At 39.0% G+C, this 22,338-nt stretch overlaps 2 protein-coding genes and 1 pseudogene across 2 annotated transcripts; 2 read left to right on the forward strand and 1 right to left on the reverse strand.

Annotated features, from left to right (window-relative positions):
• Positions 1 to 3,009: 3,009 nt before the first annotated feature.
• LOC125477261 lies at positions 3,010 to 5,256 on the reverse strand (annotated as a pseudogene).
• Positions 5,257 to 8,071: 2,815 nt separating this feature from the next.
• LOC125477267 lies at positions 8,072 to 8,933 on the forward strand. The gene has a single exon (XM_048584213.1). It carries the CDS (start codon positions 8,227 to 8,229, stop codon positions 8,782 to 8,784), a length of 558 nt encoding a protein of 185 aa, XP_048440170.1. The 5' UTR covers positions 8,072 to 8,226; the 3' UTR covers positions 8,785 to 8,933.
• Positions 8,934 to 12,454: 3,521 nt separating this feature from the next.
• On the forward strand, positions 12,455 to 17,764 carry LOC125477266 (rho GTPase-activating protein 5-like). Its single transcript, XM_048584212.1, has 5 exons — positions 12,455 to 12,987; positions 13,668 to 13,788; positions 13,956 to 14,075; positions 16,190 to 16,420; positions 16,954 to 17,764. The coding sequence occupies exons 1-5, from the start codon at positions 12,563 to 12,565 to the stop codon at positions 17,536 to 17,538; spliced, it is 1,482 nt and encodes a 493-aa protein (XP_048440169.1). The 5' UTR covers positions 12,455 to 12,562; the 3' UTR covers positions 17,539 to 17,764.
• Positions 17,765 to 22,338: the final 4,574 nt, after the last annotated feature.

Below are 22,338 nucleotides of genomic sequence, written 5' to 3' on the forward strand. Positions count from 1 at the left end.
AGGAGTTGGAATGAACATCCTGATCGGAGTGGGATCGAATATCCTTGTCCTTGTTGGAGTTGGAACCTGTTGCAACAACCAGAGAAGATACTGGTTTATCACGCCCTCGCAAATTGACAGGGAGGTCACAAACTGGTTGTTTCGACAGCAAGAAAGTAAACCGAGCGGCCGAGAGGCCTTTGGTAAGGAGATCTGCCAACTGATCAACAAAGGAGACATAGCCAGCAATGATCTCATTGTGAGTGACTTTTTCACGAATATAATGATAGTCAACTTCAACATGCCGCATGCGTTGTTGATAGACTGGATTGGAGGCTACATAAATGGCAATAATGTTGTCGCATCAGAGGCGTAGGGGAGCAAGTGGAAGATGAAGCTCGCGAAAAAAAGTGTGATACCAAGAGAAAGCAACAACGATGTACGTAAGTTGGTGATATTGAACTTCAGTACTAGAGCGAGAGACACCACGTTGCTTCTTGGAGCTCATATGAGGTTGTCGCCAAGGAAAATACAATAACCACCACTGGAGCAACGTCGTCAGGATCTTCAGCATAGTCCGCATCAGCATAGGCAGTGAGCTAAAGAGAACTGGGCCGGTAAACAATACCATGATTCGGAGTAGCCTTAAGATAACAGAGGATGCGTTTAACAGCAACCCAATGGATGTAGTGGGCTTATGCATAAACTGGCAAACCTGGTTAACGGTAAAGGCAATATCTGGATAAGTGAAGCGAAGATACTGCAAGGCCCTCACAATACTTCAAAACTTGGTGATATCAGACAATGGTTCGCCATCTGATAAACTTAGGCATTGGCCACTAATAGCTAGGGTCAAAATGGGCTTGCATTCCAGCATATTGGTACGTTTAAAGAGATCGGTGATATACTTGGTTTGAGTAAGATAAAGACCTGCGGCAATACGATGAACTTCCATACCTAAGAAGTAATAGAGCGGTCCAAGATTCTTCTCCCATCTTACTTGGAGTGCTATTTTCACTTCGATTTTTCAATGATATAATCTCATTGGAATTGTTGATGGCTCAATGGCGGCTCCGCCCAAATTTTTCTGTGATTCTGTTGGAAATCGCACCACTACACTTAATCCTGAGTATGTAGTTTGGTTTGAGAATGATCAAAACATTTTGATTTGGATTAATTCTACTCTCTTTAATTCCTTGATTCCTTACACTGTCGGTGTAAATTCTTCTTGTGAACTTTGGTCAAAACTTGAATCACACCTTGCAGTGGTGTCTCAATTGCACATTCATGAACTCGGATGGTGTCTCCGTCAAATTACAAAAGGTGACTCCACTGCTGCTATTTATATTCAACAAATTGAAGAAATTGCTGACGCTCTTGTTAGCGCAGGTGCTCCAATTGAGGATTCTGAATTGATCTTAGTCACACTTCATGGACTTCCGCCAGAATATGAATTGTTTGTGGATGCGATTCAATTTCACCTTGGATCTACTACAATTGATGAGCTTCATGGCCTCCTTCTCATCAAGCAACTTCAGTTGGCTAACAGGAAGAAGTTGTCATCCTCTTCAACATTTCAAGCCTATAATTCATCCATTGGATCATCTACTTCTGGTTTACTACCTACTCCAGGCGCAAACCTTAATTCTAGGCCTTTGTTGCTCAGAATTCCTCAAATTTCAACTCCTCCCAAGGTCGCAATCAAGATCGTTATTCCTCAAATTCTAGGGGTTCACAAGGTCGTAATCACTCCAATTATCGATCCAACAATCAGCGCCAAAACTTCAGTTGCCAGCATAATCAACGATTCAATCTAGGAGGACGCTCTGGCTATAATTCTGGTTACAATTCTGGTCGTCGCCTCTCTTGCCAGATATGTCGCCAATTTGATCATGAAGCTATGGATTGTCCACACCGTTTGAATCCATCCTATGGCAACAAGTCCATTCCAGCTGCAATGTGTGCTAACACCTCCTTTACTCCACAGTTTGAGAATGGTGTTAGTCCTATGAATCATGATGGTTAACACCCGGAGTAGCGGGCTCTCCGGAGCATCCAAGAAGTTTTTCTAATTGTTTTGTTGGTCGTTTTTCATAAAGATTGCATGGCAGAAATTGCTAGACTACTAGTGCTAGAGAAAAGATAAGTGAAAATTGCAGGGCAAGAGAAATAGAAAAACAACACGGTGGAATCAAGGCAAACTAGATGAAACTAAAATTGAGTAAAACAAATCTATCTTTTCAACTAATATGAATTATTATTCACTGCCCGGAATGATTTTGTTGACTGTCTAATAAGTGTATAAAACTAACTTCAATTAGGATTATTCACTTGGTCGTCGTTAATTCATAATCTAACATTATTAAATGTGAAGGTATGGATCGCACAAGTGAATTATGAAAAGGATGGTACTATCCACACATCCATTTTTACCTCTCTCACTCCCGTCTCAATTTTCTGCCGTCAAATTGAATGAATTGAAAAAGATCAATGAACAAAAATTAACAAGGGTGTGTGGGCAATAAAAAAGGTATATGAATAGCACGCGTATGAAAATGGATAATTTCAAAACGTTCACTTAATAACTTACATCTATACTCTACAAGACATTAATGATATAACAATTAACATTGGTAAAGGGGGAGGTGATGGGAGGGTTTAAAAATTGATTATCAAGCAGGCACAATTTTAGTTCATAATTTATACAGTTTATTGCTTTTATGTTTTGGCTATTTTACTGATACTCCACATATTGTTGAATACACATCACATACTAAATTCACCCCACATCTACGTTTCGAGTTAAATCTTATCTTAAGACACCTGACATATATTGCCTTACTACCCTCACACTCCACACTATACATATGCCTCACACCCTCCACATACACCCCAAACCCTCCACATACACCCCACATCAAACAACCCTTCTTGTTTACTCAATTTGTCCATAACTGTTCTAACTACAACTCTTAAGTTTTATGAATCAGGCATGCGCCTTTTTTTTTTTTTTTTTTTTTTTAACTTTTATATTGAATTGTAAAATCAAAATATTAATTTAATACAAAACAAAAATATTAATCCACCACAAATAATCAAGGAAATGTTCTCATATAGTTGAGAATAAATTAATCATGGCAAACAATGTAATACAGGTTGATGGCACACCCTTTGAACACATTATTGGTAATTATTCAACAAACTATGTAATACTGGCCATCAATTCTATGATTATGGGACTATCTTTATGGCTTGGGAGCAAGACCAACCTTGAGTTTTTGAATGGTGCCAACATCAGTCTTGAAGGAGATAGCCAACACATTGTCGTCGATGCCCGTGGTGAACAAGGTGGAGGGGATTGATACAGTTCCTGCATTTGCACTTCCAAATAAAAATTGCTGTGGCTGGGTTTTCTGCATCAGCATTGTACTGGCAGTGCGCAAGTCCCTTGGGAAACACAAAAAATCACCTGCCTGAAGCGTTTGCGTAAACAGGTTGTTTTTGGTGTCAACGAAACCAACTTCAAGGGTACCACCAACGAGGAAAAGTAGCTCAGCAGAGCAAGGATGAGTGTGTGGTGGGTTGGTAGTTCTATTTAGAAACTGAAGGACGGCATACGAAACACTCTGCTCATTAAGAGCAGGGAATTCAGCCAAGGATGCCTTCATAGCCTTGAAGGCTGTGGGAGGGTCTGTGAGGGTCTCCTCCAAAAAGGGCACAAAAGCCGGTGTATGTAAAGAAGTTTCCATTTACTGTTCCATTTGTTGGAATGGATACATATATACTTTAGACTAACAGGAAATCCTAGATCACCAGTTCGATAATTACATCTCAGTTTCCAACTTGCAGTAGACATGGTAGTGATTCAAGATGATTCTCCTACTCATTGGGAGACCTGTACACTCTTATGGCATGTTTATGTGTCCGTAATCGGAATCAAAAGTCGGAGTATGATTCCGATTATGAGTTATTCTTGTGTTTACTAAAATTTGAAGAAATCAAAATGGGTGGGGTCCACTCGAAAGATAGGAATTGAATTCCGAATTTTGGAGGAATTGAACTCCTGAGTAGGAGGTGTCATTTGAGTTCCGGGACAAAGGAGGAATGCGGAATACAATTTTCTACCCATTATGACCCCATCATCCTGAAAAACTCCAAATCTGCCACTCAAATCAACAAGCCCAGACCTCTCTGCCTGCCTCCCTTTCACCTCCCCGTGCCCAGCGAACCAATCTCAAGAATCCTAGGGCGTCTTCATATATCGTAGTGAGCTGGTTGTTCTTTGGTTGTGGCATTGTGGTTGTGTGGGGATGGAGGTGCGACGCGCAAGAGAGATCAATGGATGCACAGGAAATGATGATGAAGGATCCACAGAAAATAAAATGGAGGAGAAGGAGGGAGGGAGTGGTGGCGGTAGCCGCTGCTGAGGACTGACGAAGGATACTGGGAAGAAGAGAAACGACGTTAAAAATTAAGTTTCAAAAGGAACTTGGGCTGCTGGCTTGGGAAGAAATGGGGTGGGTATAAAAAATTAGGTTTGAAAAGGTCAAAAAAAAAAAGTTCAAAAATTAGTTTATAAAGAGATAGAAAATTCAATCATTTATGGGTTAAGATTGTATGAAAATTAAATTATACTAATTATCACATAAAATAATTCATTTAGACCAAGGGTAGTTTAGTAATCAAATGGTTTTGATTCCGATTCAGAAGTGAATTGGTAAACAACTTATATGAAACCAACATCATTCCTATTCCGTTTCCTGACAATTTAGTAAACACCTTTCATAGGAATCTAATTATGATTCCTCTCCAATCCAATTCCACGTCAATTCAATTCATCCTCAATTCAATTCCCCCCATTTTGATTACGGATTAGTAAACGAGCCTTTATGGTGATAGTCCCAAAGCGATCGAAGAGTGTTATCCTTTGTGAGCAAGGTATCCAATTTATAAAGTAAGGTATACACAACGTCCATCTACCATGGGAGTTGGTTACAGGCTCCATTGCTTTCAGTTTGAAACACTATGGATGTAACTCCTCAATTGTAGGGAATGATTTTGCATGCATACAAAACTCATACTGATTTATAACTCAAACATGTTGATTCATCTTTATCACAACTAGTTGAGTCCAATAAGGATTCTTACACCATTTGCATTTGGAGGCACTATAAAGTCAGTAAGAATGTCCGGGTCTCCAGACATTGCCATTTGAACAATGGCAAATAAAAAAATTATTAGTGAGAGGAATTTGAGGCTGGAAGTTCTAGACGCCATTGTTGAAACCTGATTAACTAAATTTGAGTTGGATGAGATATTTGTGCTTCTAGGGACTATATATAGGGTGATGGTTGTGTCGATTCTAAAGAGAAGGCAACAGCATTCAAATTTATTAATTTGTTGCTACAGGCCTTGCTGTAGTTGTAGTTTACAATATTAATTTATCTCATGTTAACTTTGTCGAGCATTACGATGTTTCCTTGTAGTTACAGTAGGAAACCATGAAAGTTAGAGCTTTAGCTTATCTTGATCAGGATTAAATATATAGATGGAGAAGAACACAAGTATATGCTTATGAGCATTTGGCTTTTTCATTCAACACAATATTGAATGAACAAGGAACGTTTTGTGAACAAAGCCAAACGCTCGTAAGCATATACTTGTGTTCTTCTCCATCTATATATTTAATGCTGATCAAGATAAGCTAGAGCTCTAACTTTCATGGTTTCCTACCGTAACTACAAGGAAACATCATAATGCTCGACAAAGTTAACATAAAATAAATTAATATTGTAAATTGCAACTACAGCAAGGTCTGCAGCAACAAATTAAAAAATTCAAATGTTGTTGCCTTTAGAATCGACACAAATCACCCTCTATATAGTCCCTAGAAGCACAAATATCTCATCCAACTCAAATTTAGTTAATCAGGTTTCAACAATGGCGTCCAGAACTTCCAGCACCAGTTTCATTTGATTTGTTAGTATGTCCATTTTGCCCCTTAAAGTAAAAATAAAATTATTTTTTAATTTGTTAAATTTGAATTTCAAATGCCTTTGTCTACTTTCTCATAAAAAAAATTTAAAAATCCATATACAACAAGTATGATAAGTTTGTCAAAAATAAAAGTAAAACAATTGTGAGAGGTAGATAAAAAAAATTAAAACCTGTGATAGAGGTACGTAAGTTATGTGTTTTTGTCCACCTCTATGGGTGGAAAAGGGTTTTCATTCTACCTCTGTGGGTGGAATTAATTAATTTAGTTTTATCTACCTGTTTTGGTGGAATGATTTATGCATCTTCAATCCTCCTTGTGTATAATTCATGGCACGCCCAATCCATCCTCCTCGTATGGCCAGAGTTTTTATATATCCATTTGATTCATAGTTTGTTTTACTTTCTGTGCTTGTACCTTGGTGTTTGGGGACCTTTAATTATGATGCCATCTTAATTTGTTTGATATTCTCCCTTTTTCTGTCCAAAAAAAATGAAACAAAATTTTGTTTACCTGAACTGGTGGAAGGCGCAGATCAAAGTGGAGCAGCAATTTGGTGACTACGAGTGCCGGGGATGGAGGGTTTATTCCTTCAGTGGGGCATTTAGGATTTTATTTCTCAGATAGATTCAATTTTATGTATACCTACTCTTTAGGAAGACAGATACTTTATACCTATAAAGTAGATTTATTCTACTTAATATATACCAAAAAACTGAAGAAGAAATCAATTGTGAGAGCCTGCAATTATATATGCATAAACGAGAATCATAAGAGTATGCAATTCGTGGAAGAAAAAAGAAGTGATTTTGTGGAACCCCAAAACATAAGATTGACTAGTGCAATCTCTTTTTTTTAATCCAATCAAATATATATTGATCATCTTTATGGAAGGAGGAGGGGCAGAAGATGAATATTATGGAGGAAGATTGCTGGGCAGAATAATACAGGGAGAGAAAGATATTGTGAGGAAGAAACAAGAAAAGAGAATTGAAACAAGAAAAGAAAAATGAATGGTTTGTGGAAGGAGAAGAAAAAAATGAGATTTAAATCCCAAAAAATAATCCTATAATTAAGGATAAGATTAACTTTAATCACAAATTAAAAAAAATAGTAATTGCTTGATTAGTCAATTTTTAAGGGTAAATGTGGCAAGAGAATACAAATAAGCTGGTGTGGACAATAAATTACTGGACCTAACGCAAAAATTAAACAAAATTGGACTATAACTAATAATGGCTCGTAAAATTGGAGTTATATTAAGTGATAAATAAATAATACGCTAAGAGAAAACTAAGGGAAATGAAAAAATTAAGGGAAAACTTCATTAATCAGGTTTGGAAGTTCAATTTGAACAATGGCAAATGAAAAAATTAAGGGAAAACTTCCAAACCTGATTAATGAAGAATATCTAAGAGAGAATAAATCCTAGCTAGAAAGAGTGAATAAATAAATAATACGGAGGCTAGGAGTAATGAAGAATTTTAACTCCTCCTTCAATTGTCCACGCTCCAAGGTTTTGGGAATGCTTGATTGAATAAAATTCTTTCAAACAAAATAATAAATTACCGGTCTGATTTGAATACTACGTAATATTTAATGTTATCAATTGTTTTAGCCGTTAGATTATATATTATATACATATAATATTATTTACACTAATGGGTGAGAGAGTAGCTAAGCTTCATTGAATATAGCTCAAAGTCGTCTTTAGAGAGAATCAAACTTAAAACCACTCTCTCACTACAAAATACTATTAGACGTAATACTAAATGACTTAGATCTTTTCTTTTTACTCTTAGCCATTCATTTTTCATGTCAATAAATACTACTAGAAGAATTTTCCAAAACAAGCAAATGGAAAGGTTGAAAGTTCGGTGCGACACACAGACACTTGGCACACGACACTACTTTGGACATCCAATCACCAAAGAGTAATGTTAAGTAAATCAATTTTTTTAATTAAATTTACTAATTATATAATGTATCACCAATATAAAATAAACATGTAATAATTTAGTTATCAACAACTAGACAAAACTTTTAATTTAAAATTTTGTTCTCATTATCCTCCCCAAAACCGTGCACTTTGTCTCAAGCGTCTTTTCCCAAAATGAACTCCAGGACGACAATATTTAATGACCACACACTTGAGTTCATAACTCAAAACCCAATCCTAACTCATCTCAACTCCGCCGCCCGCCGCCGCCCGCCACTCTGTCTGTCTGAACTCCGAGCAAACCGAGTAGAAAATGGACTTGAAGGTGGAATGGAGCTGGAACAAAGCTCTCATCGGGGCAGTGACCGCCGTAGCCGCAACAGCTGTAATATCTTCCAAGCCAAAGGACCCCACCTTCGACGTCATGTCCATCAAGTTGACCTCCTTCAAGCTCAACTTCCCACTCCTCGACGCCGAGCTCATCCTTACAGTCCAAGTCACCAACCCCAACATCGCCCCCATCCACTACTCCTCTACCACCATGTCCATCTTCTACAAGGGCTCCCTCCTCGGTACCGCCCAAGTCGAGGCAGGCTCTCAGCCCGCCAAGTCCTCCCAGAAGATCCTCCTCCCAGCTCGCCTCTACGGCCTCCAGATGGCCCACCACGCCGCTAGCTTTATTGCCGACGCGGCGAGGCGGGAGATGGTGCTGGACGCCGCTGTGGATATTGTCGGTGCGGCAAGGGTTTTGTGGTGGGACCACAAGTTTAAGATCCACGTGGATAGTCACTTGACCGTTGATCCGGTTTTTCTTGATGTTATTGATCAGGAAAATAAGTCTGAGATGGAGATTAGTCTTCTTCATACTTGAGCCGATATTTTCTCCCGGCGCTAATATTATATTTTAATTGTTTTACGTTTTTGTTTTCATGCTAAGCTTAATTTGTTAAATCGGTGTTTTGACATTATGTTCTAAATAATATGAAATGGATATGCGAGAAGACGTAACTTTCTTTTTAATGTCACGCTTATATCTTGAAATGCTTTTAAAACTTATAGTGTGCGTTTATTGTATCGGATTATTTTAGACTGAATTAGATTCAGGGACTAAGCTGAATTGGTTTAAAATAGAGTAAGCTGGATTGATTTAGTGATGTTTTTGGTGCAATGTCCAACTAAGAAACATGATTGTAATATTATATTATTTAATCTATTAATATTAATATTTTATTGTTAATTTAATATATCAATTAATATTTTATTATTACTTTATCTTTTTTTCTATTTTTCTAGGGGAGAGGATCCTCTCCAAATCCAAACCCTCTGTATCCTGCGGATCCTTCTTCTTTAAAGGCCGAGCCGACGTCGTGGCTTTCTTGGAGTCGGCGTCGGGCTTCTCCGAAGTTGGAGTTGTGCCTCCCCAGCGCTAGTACTTGGCAACATCGATGTAATGGTCGTCAACGATCGTGCTTACATAAAACTAAGCATGTAGAAGTTTATCTATAAACAAACAAACAAAAAAAAGTGAAGAAGAAGATGCAGAATTGAAGAAGAAGGAATGTTGAAGAAGGGTTAGTGAAGAAGAAGTAGAAGCAAAATTGCAAAAAGGTTTTTTAGCCAAAATGGTCCTTGAGATTTGCATAAATTCTCACTTTGGTCCCTGAGATTTCAAATCAATAGAAGTGGTACCTGAGATTGTCCACCATCCATCATTTTGGTTATTCCGTTAAAAACTCTGTTAAGTGTCCCGGAGCTCTTGACTGGAAGTTTGGGCAATTTTCAAAGCTTCGTAACTCAATCGTTTCTTAACCAAATTGACCCATAATATATCAAAATGAAGATAGGAAAGTGTAGAATTAGATTATACCTACTTGGAAGCCCAATGGTTGCCGGAGATGATCGGAAAATAGCCTCAAAGTTGACTGGTCTGAGTGAAAATTGGAAAACTCGCCAAAAATTGGGCAAACTTTAAACGTTCATAACTTCTTCAATACTCAACGAAATCAAGTGATTCAAAAAAGAAAATAATACTTCTCAACGAGAAGAAGAGAAAGGTATCTTTTTCAGCAGCTAAATAGCCGTGGTTTGGCCGGAAAATGGTTTGAAAGTGGCTAACTTGAGACCAAGACAGTCACTTTCGAGTCGTTTTACGGCCAAACCATGGTGAGTTAGCCATTGAAAATGGTACCATTCTCTTCTTCTCATCGAGAAGTATGATTTTTACTTTTGAGTCACTTGATTTCGTAAAGTATTGAAGAAGTTATGAACATTTAAAGTTTGCCCAGTTTTCGGCAAGTTTTCCAGTTTTCTCTCAGACCAGTCAACTTTGATGCTATTTTCTGAAAATATCCAGCAACCATTGGGCTTCCAAATAGGTATAATCTTATTTTACATTTTCCTATCTTCATTTTGATATATTATGGGTCGAATTTGGTTAAGAAACGATTGAGTTACAAAGCTTTGAAAATTGCCCAAAACTTCTGGCCAAGAGCTCCGAAACACTTAATGGAGTTTTTAATGAAAGGACCAAAATGATGGATGGTGGACAATCTCAATGACCACTTCTATTGATTTGAAATCTCAGGGACCAAAGTGAGGAGTTATGCAAATCTTAGGGACTATTTTGGCTAAAAAACCTTGCAAAAAAGAAAGAGAAGAAGGAGGACCTGGAGGGTTTGGGTCTGGAGAGGATCGTCTCCCTTTTTCTAGAATCATCTTCCTCTACAATCTCTTCTTTCATTTTTTTTTCTCTGCCTCTCGCTCCCGATTCCCCTTTCTCCCATTTTTGTCCCTCCTCTTCTTTATACCAATCTTCCTCCCCTCCATTTTTTTCTTCGGTTTTACTTCTATACTAGTTTCCCCTCTCCCATCCCTCCCTTTGTAATTATTTTTCCATTTTCTTCATATTTGGTACTTGTATTTTCTGGACAAATCATAGTTGTGCAAGAAAAATCACTTAACTTCATTGCACCCGATGCTAAAGTTTTCAATCTTGCACCAATCTTTTGCACGAAATTTCCCTATACTATGTTTCCAACCTAACCTTTTGCACCCAAAACTTGTTAATTTCAAAATCCCAGGTCACCATCTCTGAGCAACAATGATGTCAGCAGAAGAATCTGGGTCACCATGAGCAACGAGGTTGCTCCTGTCCAACCCCCATGGCTGATGTCGGTGGTGGAAGAATCTGGGTCATCGCATCTGATCAATGATAGTGCAGCCACCATGAACATCTAAAGCTTCAAGCAGAGAGAGGAAATACAAAGAAAAAGAGAGAAGCGGGGACTGGATAGGGGCGAAGTGAAGGAGAATAGGGTCTTAGCAGTCCCCTCTTTCTCGAGGGGTCTCGTTAAGACCACCTAGCAGGTGTTTTAGTCGAGGCGAATTCCATCTAGTCTCATTAAACTTAGTGCCTCTTGCAAACAAATACTTGACTACACTAGTTTTTAGTCTAGTCCAGTCCAGCGAGATCTAGTGAAGCTAAACAAACACGCCCATATGATACTTCACTTGAAACGTAATTTGTGTCCATGTCATCCTATTTTTTGTTCATTTTGTCCGGTTTTCATCTATGACGTCAAAGATGTTTTTGTAAAACAATAATATATTAATGATAAAAGATATTACTATCGAAAGAGAGAAAACAACGTAAATAAGGATTAGGTAAGACATATTACATACCCATTAAATTTGACTTTTGTACTTGAGACTTTTATATATAGGTTTTTAGTTTGGGCTTAGTATTTATATATAGGGTAATGCTAGACACATTAAATTTGAAGATAAAGTATGCAAACAAATAATGTATCACCAACAAAAATAAACATGTTTATCGATGTTTAAGTAATAAACCAATCATCAACTTTCATGGTCTTTAGTTTTCAAAATTTTGTCTATAAATTAGGTCTCACTAGCATTGCCCTTATGTAAAACAAGGGCTAAAGAATTAGATTTAAAAAAAAAAAAAAAAACTAATGAAGTGGAACCGTTTTAAACTGGTTCGCTTCCGGTCCAAGTCTGAACGGTTTTGGTCAATCCGATTTTTTATAATTTTTTTAATTGGATTAGGTTTGGTTTCACAGTTTTTTTATTTTTATACCCACTGGAGAGTGAGAGGCCAGCAAAAATATTCCCAGTTTACAAACTTGTCGAAAGCCGGGTGTCCATTGCAAAAACCCAAATACCTGCCGCCAGCCAACCTCACTCTCCGACTCTATCTAGAGTCTACAGTGAGCTGCCAAACTAAGGGGCGATGTGGATTGTGGACGCTTAATTAAAACCTACGCGTAGAAAATTAAAGCCGTCCAAAACCTACCGTATTTTACTTCCTCTCTCTCATGAGTCATGACTTCCCACCAAATCCTCAACTCTCTCTCTCTCTCTCTCTCTCTCTCTCTCTCTCTCTCCTCTGTAAGCAAAAAAAAAAAACCATATTTATTTCAGTTAATGATACTCACGTCCCACATTGCATTCCCCAAATGAGACCCTTTCCTTTCCTTTCAATCCAATTATCATCCAACTTTCTCTCTCTCTCTCTCTCCCCCCTCTGCAAAACCTTGAGCAAGACCAAGCCAAAGAAACAATCTTGAAAACGCTTTCTTTTGTTTTTTAATCAAGAAAAAGAAAAGGGGTTGCTTTCGTTGCCAGCCATGACAGAGGTTCTCCATTCCCCTTCCCATTTTTGTTCCTCCCCAAGACCCAGCTCCTCTTCCTCTCTTCCTCCTTCCAATTCTTCATCCGTCTCCTTGTCCTGCGCACCCCCGTCTTCTTTGTCCGGCGCACCCCCGCGCAGCAAAGAGGACGACGATTGCGACTCTGCGGTGGCTGACTGTGAGGCGAAGGACCGTGACAAGCGCAGAAGGGAGCAGCTTTCTCTGTTGGCGTTGCTGGTCACCTTTTTCAGGAAATCTTTGATTCCGTGCAAGAGTGACAGGAGGCAGGTTTGCGCTATGCAGATCGGATGGCCAACCAATGTGCGGCACGTTGCCCATGTCACCTTTGATAGGTTCAATGGGTTCTTGGGTTTGCCCGTGGAGTTTGAACCTGAAGTGCCCAGTAGGCCTCCCAGTGCAAGGTAACTTTTCTTTTTTTACCTTTCTGGGTGAAATGTCAATGTGGGTTTAACCCAGTTGTTGCAGTTGATTAATTATTGGTTTTGGTCGATGGGTTTTGCTTGCATTTGTTTTTAGTTGATGGGCTTTGCTTGCATTTGGTTTTGGTCGATGGGTTTTGCTTGATATTGAAATTTTGTGAATTTCTTGAATTTAAATAGTGCATGTTGTTTATATAGTATTGTTTTTGTTTTGCTATGGAATTATTGAGATTGTGAGGGTACACTACAGTCGATTTCTGATTTTTTTTTTTTGGTTTGGCCGGATTTGATTAAACCTCGACATTCTGAGGTACATGCATTGCCTGATTATGTTCTATTAACCTCCTTGATTTCGGCCTAGTTGTGGATTGGTTAAAGGTGTTGCCTTCCTGATGGGTTGGTCGAGTGGTGTCTTCGATTGAGTAAGGGTGATGACATTGACAATTGCGGATTCAATCTCATTCAGGATCATCGCAGATGAATGAGATGAAACTTTGCAATTGCACAATGTGTAAGGAACTCTTTACAACATTACATCAGCTCAACTATTTGTTCCTGAATCAAAGCTTGGAAGTGTTTGTTTTGTTTAGAAAGATAATCATTCAAGTATTATCATTTCTGTCTCTTTGTTTATCCCTTGACTTTAAGTTTTTACTATGTAGTACAACTGTTTTTGGAGTTTCCACGGAGTCCATGCAGCTGTCATACGACTCTAGAGGTAATAGTGTGCCAACAATTCTCTTGCTTATGCAAGGACGGTTATATGCTGAAGGAGGCCTTCAGGTATTCACTTCCCTCCATGCTTTCCATATTCATATCATGAATTCTTATTTAAGAATTGGTAAAACTATAGTTGTTTCATCTTTTGTATTTCCTGTGTGATATGGGGTAATTTTGCTTCTATATGGTTGCCCCTGAAGTTTTCTCATATTGTTCGATTATACATGTAGGCAGAAGGGATTTTCAGAATTAATGCTGAAAACAGTCAAGAGGAGCATGTAAGGGACCAATTAAATAGGGGAGATGTACCAGAAGGCATGGATATACACTGTTTGGCAGGACTGATCAAGGTAGAGCATTATGATTGATAGTTAATGTATTGCATCATATTTGGCATATGCTTGTTTGCATGAAATATGTGAAGCCGTGAAAGTGAGATGATCTGAGTGATGAATTAGGATAGTGATACAGGGATGTAATTAATACCTTCTTTTGGACTAATTATTTCCTTTTCAAGTTTTCAGAAATTTACGTGCCAAAAAAGTCCCAAATGAAGTTCAATGTGTATATGAATTTAATGTGTCTTAAACAAATGTGACGTGTTTTAAGACTTCAACAATGAACTTCAACTGTATGTTTTTTTGTCAGTTCGTTTTACGAACTTTTAATTTCAGTGTCAATCTTACACTCTATTTTATACAACCATTGCGGTTATACATCTGAACAAAATGAAACATATAGAACGTTTGTTAATTGTTGTATCTTTGGTCAGGAATTACATCAAAGCTAGAGTCTTTTTGCTACTTTACTCATTTGCAAAAGACATGTTTTCTACATGACCCTTTCACCTTTGTTGGCAAAATGGGTTTTAAGTACGGCCAACTAATCAGCTTTCTGTGGTATGCCCCCCAACTATATGGATTGCTTTTGCTACATTAAGGACATATAGATAGATGTCTACAACAGGCAGCTGCATTGTATGTTATTATGTTGCAATGTAGAGCAAGGAGTTCAAAAGCTTCCTATATTTAACACAGGGTGTCGTGCCTGAAACTCATCTCAATTAAGGAAAAGTTAAAAGGAAATCCTACTCTACTATGATTTCTAAGCGTTGCATCAGGTTAACACCATCACTGATGCTGCTTTTGCGATCCACCTCCACCCTTACCATCTTGGTATTTATACCACCATCTTTTGAATAGTGTGATCAAAATGTTCTTGACTATTCTAAGCCATTGCATTAATATTGTGCTGACTTTTGTTATGCTGTGACTGTTTCTACGAGTTCATTAGCCCCTTGATTATCATGGTAGTTGGTTTGATGAATCTTGATAGAGAAAAAAAAAAACTCTTCTATAGCATGACAAATATAACAGGAAAATTAAGTTTGATGATGTCCTGGTATGTATCTTTTCCGGGTAGTTCTCAGGTAAAGAGAGTGTTGAGGATAATTACTTAACTATATTCAGATATTTAGTAGTACTTAATTAGTGATTTAATTTTCAAGGGAGTTGATTATGGGATTTGATTTAGTGGGATTCAGACTGGCTCTTTAATGTTAGGGACAAAGAATTAAAATAAAGAGAAAAACAGGTGAGATTCCAATTGGAGAGGCCCTTGTAGGAACATTTCACTGGGAATTAATTCTCTCTCAAATCCTTCTTATTTTGCAGATTGGGTTTATGGAATGTTTTTCTGTGTTCATTGTTTATCTGCCTCTATGAATTGTCTTCTACTCAGATGTGTTGAACTTCATTATGAATTCTATTTAAAAAGCCACAAAGGCTCATGCTAAAAGCACAGTTTAAGACACAACAAGTACACAAATGTGAGCATGATCGTTGTTTTGTTGAGGAACCCTTGAGCGTAATTGGTCAGTTGTCACTATCTTGTGTACCCTTTCCTCGATAATGAATGGAAGTGCTGGAGAATGATTTTGAATTTTGTATACTTGTGCCATCACATGCTCATTTTTTGTTCTTGACCAGAAATTAACTTGCAGGTGACAAGTTTGTCTAGCAGGGGTCCAGGGAGAGTGGTGAAGAGTATAAAAAGAATAATTACTATTTTGAGACTTCCATCCTATTTTAGGGATTTGATTAGAAAGTCAATTAAGGATTCGATTACTGAATTGATTTTGTTAAGAGTTTTTTCACTAAGGAATTTGATTTTGAAGGCTTCTCAAATTGGCCTCATAAATAGGTCATGGTGCAACTCTTTTGGGACAGCATGAATTACGAAATAATGAAACCATTTGGGCTCCCTATTGATCTTCGCTTCCTTTCTTCTGTTTACCCGGTCTCTCTGCTCTATTTCTTACTCTTCTTATACTAAGATCCAAAATTTGGTTTGTGAAGTCAACACTTGGATTTGCAATGTTCTTCATTGCTGTGCCTTCTGTTTATCTCATCTTGCATTATCTTGATTCCTTATACATTCACCTGATGTTTACTTGGATATTTAGGCTTGGTTTAGGGAACTCCCAGCCGGTGTTCTGGACTCTCTATCGCCTGAGCAGGTAATGCAATGCCAGACTGAAGATGACTGTTCACAACTTGTGAGGCTTCTGCCGCCGACTGAAGCTTCTCTACTGGATTGGGCCATCAACCTTATGGCTGATGTTGTTCAACAGGAACATCTAAACAAGATGAATGCACGCAACATAGCCATGGTTTTTGCACCAAACATGACTCAGGTGTGTATAGTTTCCTATTCATTGTTTTTTCCATCTTCCCTGAAGAGTGCATTTGATATAACACCACTAGTCTTAAAGCATAATTAATATCTTCCTGAAAGATTGCATGTAGACTTTCTTAGAATCAAATCACTAATTTGGAATTTTGGATACACGCTTTCGCTGCATGAATGAATTCTTTATTCTTATTGTTTATTTAGTTTAGGACATGTATAACATTTTTAAATTTCCAGTTAGTTCTCATCTTCTTTTTGTTTAAGGGTTGAGGATATTACTGTGTCATATGTTGTATGCTAAGCTTTGTCCTATATGACATACAAAGATATAAAGCATCACCGAGACACCTCCCACTGCCCTGGTTTTGGATCATTGTAGTTTTGCATAGAAAGTCATTAATGATTTCGCACTATGTTCATTATCATGTTAATTTTAATCCCCTATTAAAAAAAAGGAATAGAAGATAACAGTATAATTTTAATCCCTTACTGAATGGTTGGAGCGTTGACAGATTTTACTGAGTTATTTGGTTTCAGATGGCAGATCCTTTGACTGCATTGATGTATGCAGTCCAAGTGATGAACTTCCTCAAAACACTTATTTTGAAGACATTGCGAGAAAGAAAGGATTCTGCGGTAGAGCCTCCTGTGTGCAATGTAGAGCCCTCTGACGATAATGGACACCAGAGCCCTTCCCAGTCCTTCAAGGAAGATATTGGCAAATGTAACCAAGAGAAAGAGCAGTCAGTGATTACTGAAGAACCTCAATCTGAAAGTTCCTCCATCTCTAACCAAGTCAGTAACCTAACCAATAGAGAGGCTAGCAGTTTGGTGAGGCTGGTAAAGAAGCTAAATCCTGACGGCAGTGGGTGTTGCGAGAATGCAGTGCAAGATGACTACTTGGTTAATGAAATGGAAGCTGGCAGAGCCAGCAAGATGACATCTGAAGTTCAAGCGGACACGCCTGGTCAGTCGAGTAATTTAACTATCAAAACAGGGCCTAAACGACTAAGTGATCAGAAGTCTGTAATAAGGGAAACAGGGCTTATTGAGAAGGCTAGGGGAATCAGCACTCTGAGTCGCATAGATTCAACGATGGAGCGGATTGAAGCCTGGCGGTAAAGAAAAGCTCGGCCCAATGATTGGAGCTTTAACTGATTCTATGACATTGTGTGAATATATATAGTTTGGATTGATTTGCAAATTGTGGGTGTGTGTGATATGTTCATGTTTGCGTTTTCTGTCTTGCTCCGTGGTGGATTACTTAACCTGTTTCTTATTTCATGGATGACAATGTTTACTATCAACTAACATTGTTAATCGGAGTTTCCATTGGTGTGGTTCCTGATGTATTTGTGATCAAACATTTCTTTTACTTTCTAATTTGGTCTCTGAAAACCGAGTTCTGGAACCATTTTTCTAGCTTTCGGAAACTATGCGAGCATTAGTCGTTTACGTGCCTGTGTGAGTGCATTGCCGGAGACCCTTTATAACATTATCATTCACAACCAATGAGAACTTGGTCATGAGTAATGCGCATATCTACCAGAAAATTTCAGTGAAATTTAAAAACTTTAGCGTCCGTTTGATAATTATTTTGTTTTTAATTTTAATTTTTAGTTTTCATTTTTGTGTTATGTTATGGAAAAAGTTGTGGAAGAAATGGGGGAACTAGAAGGGTGGAGGAAGGATGGTTGGAGATACAGAGATGTAGGAGCAAGCCTAGTGGAAGGGCAAGGGCCGGGGGCTAAAGGCTTTAGTTGGCCTGTCAAAATGTCATTATTCATAAAATTTAGCACTCTCAAAATTTGTTACTAATGGTGTGAGAGGTTGGGAGCTAAAAATTGTTAGATAACTCGTTTTCATTGATTGTTGGTATTGTCCTAAAATGCCCCCTTGAATATCCTTAGGCTCACATTAACCTCCTTTCTCGTATGTATCTTTCTCACATCTAAAAACACACAAAAGTGAAAAATAAAAACAAAAAACAAAATGATTATCAAACGAGTTTTTAATGTAGTGTTAAATTTAAATTGCCATTGCAGTGATGTCTTAAATCAGTAACACAATATCACGTGAATAAAGATATAGGCATAGCATAACATTGTGCTATTAGTCTAAAACATTATAAGATGCTATAGTGACGGCCAAAAACATGCATGTAAGGCCATCTCCAAGTGACCCGGCTAAAGGGTCATAGGGCTAAAAATAGCTTGGGATGACACGAAAACCGTTTCCAATCGAGGGTTAGGCCAAAGGGCTAGTGCAACCCATCGGGCCAAAAAACTGAAATCAAGCCAGCGACCTGGCCTATTCCAGCCAACCAGCTAGCCCTCCAGCTCGGCCTAATTCAAATGCAACAATTAGCTGACGTCATGTTACCGTTGGAATTTGATTTTTTTTTTTTTTTGGGACGAATTTTGTTTTTTTTTTAATTCTTTTTTTTTCCCTATAAATACATAAACCATTCCTACACATTTTCTCACATACTTTTCACCATTCCATACTATCTTACCTTATTTTATTTCAATTCTTCACATTTTATTCTCTTACCTCTTCCAATAATCTTTCTTTTAATTTTTTTTCAATAATTTTCAAATGGCCACATCTTTCCTTTAATTTCTCACATACGTGTCACTCGAAATTTTAACTAAAAAATTATTGAAATTTGTTGACTCTAAAAATTACAAAACCTACGTGGCACTCAGGCTGAGTAACTAATAAGCTAACTACGTCATTCGGTTGAATGCGGGGCGTGCCAACTCGTCGGCCAAGCTCGGCCGAGGAGTAAAATTTGTTGATGTTGCGTTGAGCGTGTTGTTGACTTCTTTATCTTGCGATTGCGGCTAAGGAAGGAATAAGTCTCGACTTTTGGATTCTTGAGCCTGAAGACAAGGCTGCTAATTCTGCGAAGTTCACGAATCGTCAGCGTCGGATTCGGTCACAGTGATTATATTCGTGAGTGTATAAGCACGTTGAATTGACACCAGACTATATGGACACAAGTACTCAAAGGTAATGTATGTCTTGATGGTAAATGTAGTTCAGCCGTCAGAATGCTGAACTCTGAAACTCACTTGTGAGTATCCAATCATAAAATCACTCGGCGTTCAATGTGCCAAATGTTGTAATTCATAACACCTTACTTCGCCGAGAATGCTAATAAGATGACCTCTGCCCATAAGGATCCGTAAACCTTTCTCAACCGAGACTTGGATAGATAACCAGTTGGCTTCGACGTAGTACTGTTTATCCAAACTGAAGATGCCCCTCAGTTGATTGATTCTACGGCAACAATGCTGTTTATCCAAACTGAAGATGTTCGCTGGTTGCCTCCACAGTGTTGTTTATCCAAACTGAAGATGTGTTGGCAGAAAAAGAAAACGAAAAATGTCAAGTTGTATGAGAGGTTTGCGCAGAGCAATTGTGTGTTGCATTCGAGAGGGCCTGATTGTTGAATGATGTCTTGTATTTATAGCACCAAATCCTCCTTGGGATCGAGTCAAAATCATTCCTGGATTGGGACTTCTTATTCTGTTCCAACTCCACTTTGACCAATCCTACTCCTATTAGGACTTTAAACTCACCCTTTTTTTAGGCCGTATTCATTGCTGGTCGAGAATCCAAATTGCACTAGGACCTCTTATCGTATCAGGACTTCTTCGACCCCTTCGCTCGTTCGAACTACTCCTTCTTGAGATAGGATTCGACCATCCTTGCTAAATGGCTCGGGACCACTAGGCAGCCCATAGCATATTAAAAAAACTTTGGGCTGAACATAAATCCACACTCGACCCAATAATATTATTTTGGGCCTGGGCCTAAACATTGCCCCCTTGCTTCTGAGGTCGTCAATCGTCAATCCTCGATCGAGCCTTGATCTTGAAGAAGCGAAAACGTCTTTTACCATTAGACCTAACCGTCTCGATAACCACCACTATGTGCATTTATGAAATATGATTGCACAATCTCTATTTTTCCCGATGTCCTGCCACGTGTTGATTCTCCCATAAACCTAACAGCCCTTAATCATGGCCCTCGAAAACGTGCACCCGCCGAAGCGTCTTTTCCTCATCAATGCATTAAATCTGCCGCCGCACGCAATCGTGCGTCCTAAAACCTCGAGAACCTTGCTCCTATCTTTGGAGATTCTAGAGATATCCAAAATGATTGGCTATTGCGTGATCAATTTTTCCCTCAAATTTGAAAATCAAAACGCCTCAGATCATCAAACATTTGACCTTTTTCTCAATACACCTATAATACCTGAAATCCTCCCATTTGTACGCTTCGAGAAACCTTTGAAAAATCTCTCTGCCATTTTGCTTTCGAAATCCTAGAAAAAACAAACCCTTATCCCAGAAATCCACCTAAGCATTTCTCCAAAACTCTCCCAGGCTTTCCAAAATGACTTCCAACACCTTTATTTCCAAGCTCAACGACGAATGCAGCAAATGCAAAAACTTTATCGATTGAAGCGCCATCAAAACCCTGCGCTTCAAGAGTGACCTGAGCACTACTCATCAAATCCTAAGGCCACTCTTCAAAGATGCAGTTCCTTCGTCCATCACCACACTCTTCAAGGCTCACTGCTTGACACCCTTACTGCAAGGGTTCGACTGGTCAAAGTGGGACCTATCGAAGCCCCAAGGAGCCTAGCCTATGACCAATGCCAACTGGGCAGCTTAGGTCGTCTGAATGGAAAATTCCTTCGGCCACGAGTGGAAGGCTCTAGGTATTTATGATGCCATTAAACTCTTAACCATGGAGCTAGCAATGGATAAAGAACTTCTTATGGCAACGCTGAGTCTCTGATGCTCGGCCACCAATACCATGGTCCTTCCCTTTGGCCCTCTCGACCTTACCATCCTCGATGTCTCGGCTATTCTTGGGACTCCTCCCTCTGGCATCCCGATAGATGCCACTCTTTTTGGACGCCTGTCGAATCTCGACCTTAAGGCACTCTTCGACGATCGAGCCGTCGAAACACTAAGTCGAGATGGTCAAGAGCCTTCGAAAGAAGAGGTTCAGAAGCTACATAAAAACTTCTTCAACTACAACACCCTCATCCTCCACTTTGCTGGCCGAGGAGAAGTAAGTCTTCGGAAGGGAGAACACAAAGCCTTCCTATTCTACTAGTACAACAAATTTATTTGTTGCACTTGGTCAAACAAGTGTTTGGTCGAGAACATGCGAGTGGTTGAAGCCTTGGCCAGTGGTCATACTCTAGCGTTTAGCTCGGCCGTTCTCGCCAATCTTTTCCGCTATCTGGCCGAGGCGACTATTAGAAAAATTAACCCAAACCAGAACGGTCCCCTCCGGGTCTTCCAACTCTGACTACAAGTCTATTTTGCCACACTTCGGCCAGACATCTCTGCCTTTCAACCTACTACCTTGCTCAGCCTTCAGTTGGCATCTCGGTCGCTGTCTCCTCACAAGGCTAAAGAAGTCTTCAAGTACCTCTTCGGCTTAGAAGTCCTCTCCGACGATAAATTTTTAGTGTGTCATCGTCAAGAGAACTCTTACTCCATCAGGCTTCCAACATCAGCCTGGAATGAAAGTGAAGATGCTGCCATTCGTCAGAATTGGGGGACGATCGTGCTAGCACGTGACCTTCCGCTTGGTTGTGATTCTCGCCGAGCGAGTTGGGAAGTCTACCACCCCCACTTCATGGCCTGACAACTCGAATACCTTCAAGGTTGTCCGGGACCTCTACTCACTTCCCGTTCCCTCCTTAGCCGAGAACGCCTTTCTGGCTCATCGGAGAGAGAGTGCAGAGACTCCAAGAAAGAGTTTCAGGATCGGTGCAGAACATTTCACCTCCGACCAATTCTTCTCAAATCTCTCGGCACAGACACCTTTAGCAACTGGTGGGAAGAGTACACTGGAGCCTTTTTTGGGGCTGCAGTCGAAAACGTCACC

Source organism: the organism of the source record quoted next, unplaced genomic scaffold (genome assembly GCF_019419815.1).
Source record: "Pyrus x bretschneideri cultivar Hongxiangsu unplaced genomic scaffold, Pyrus_bretschneideri_v1 Contig209, whole genome shotgun sequence".
Lineage (NCBI taxonomy): Eukaryota > Viridiplantae > Streptophyta > Magnoliopsida > Rosales > Rosaceae > Pyrus > Pyrus x bretschneideri.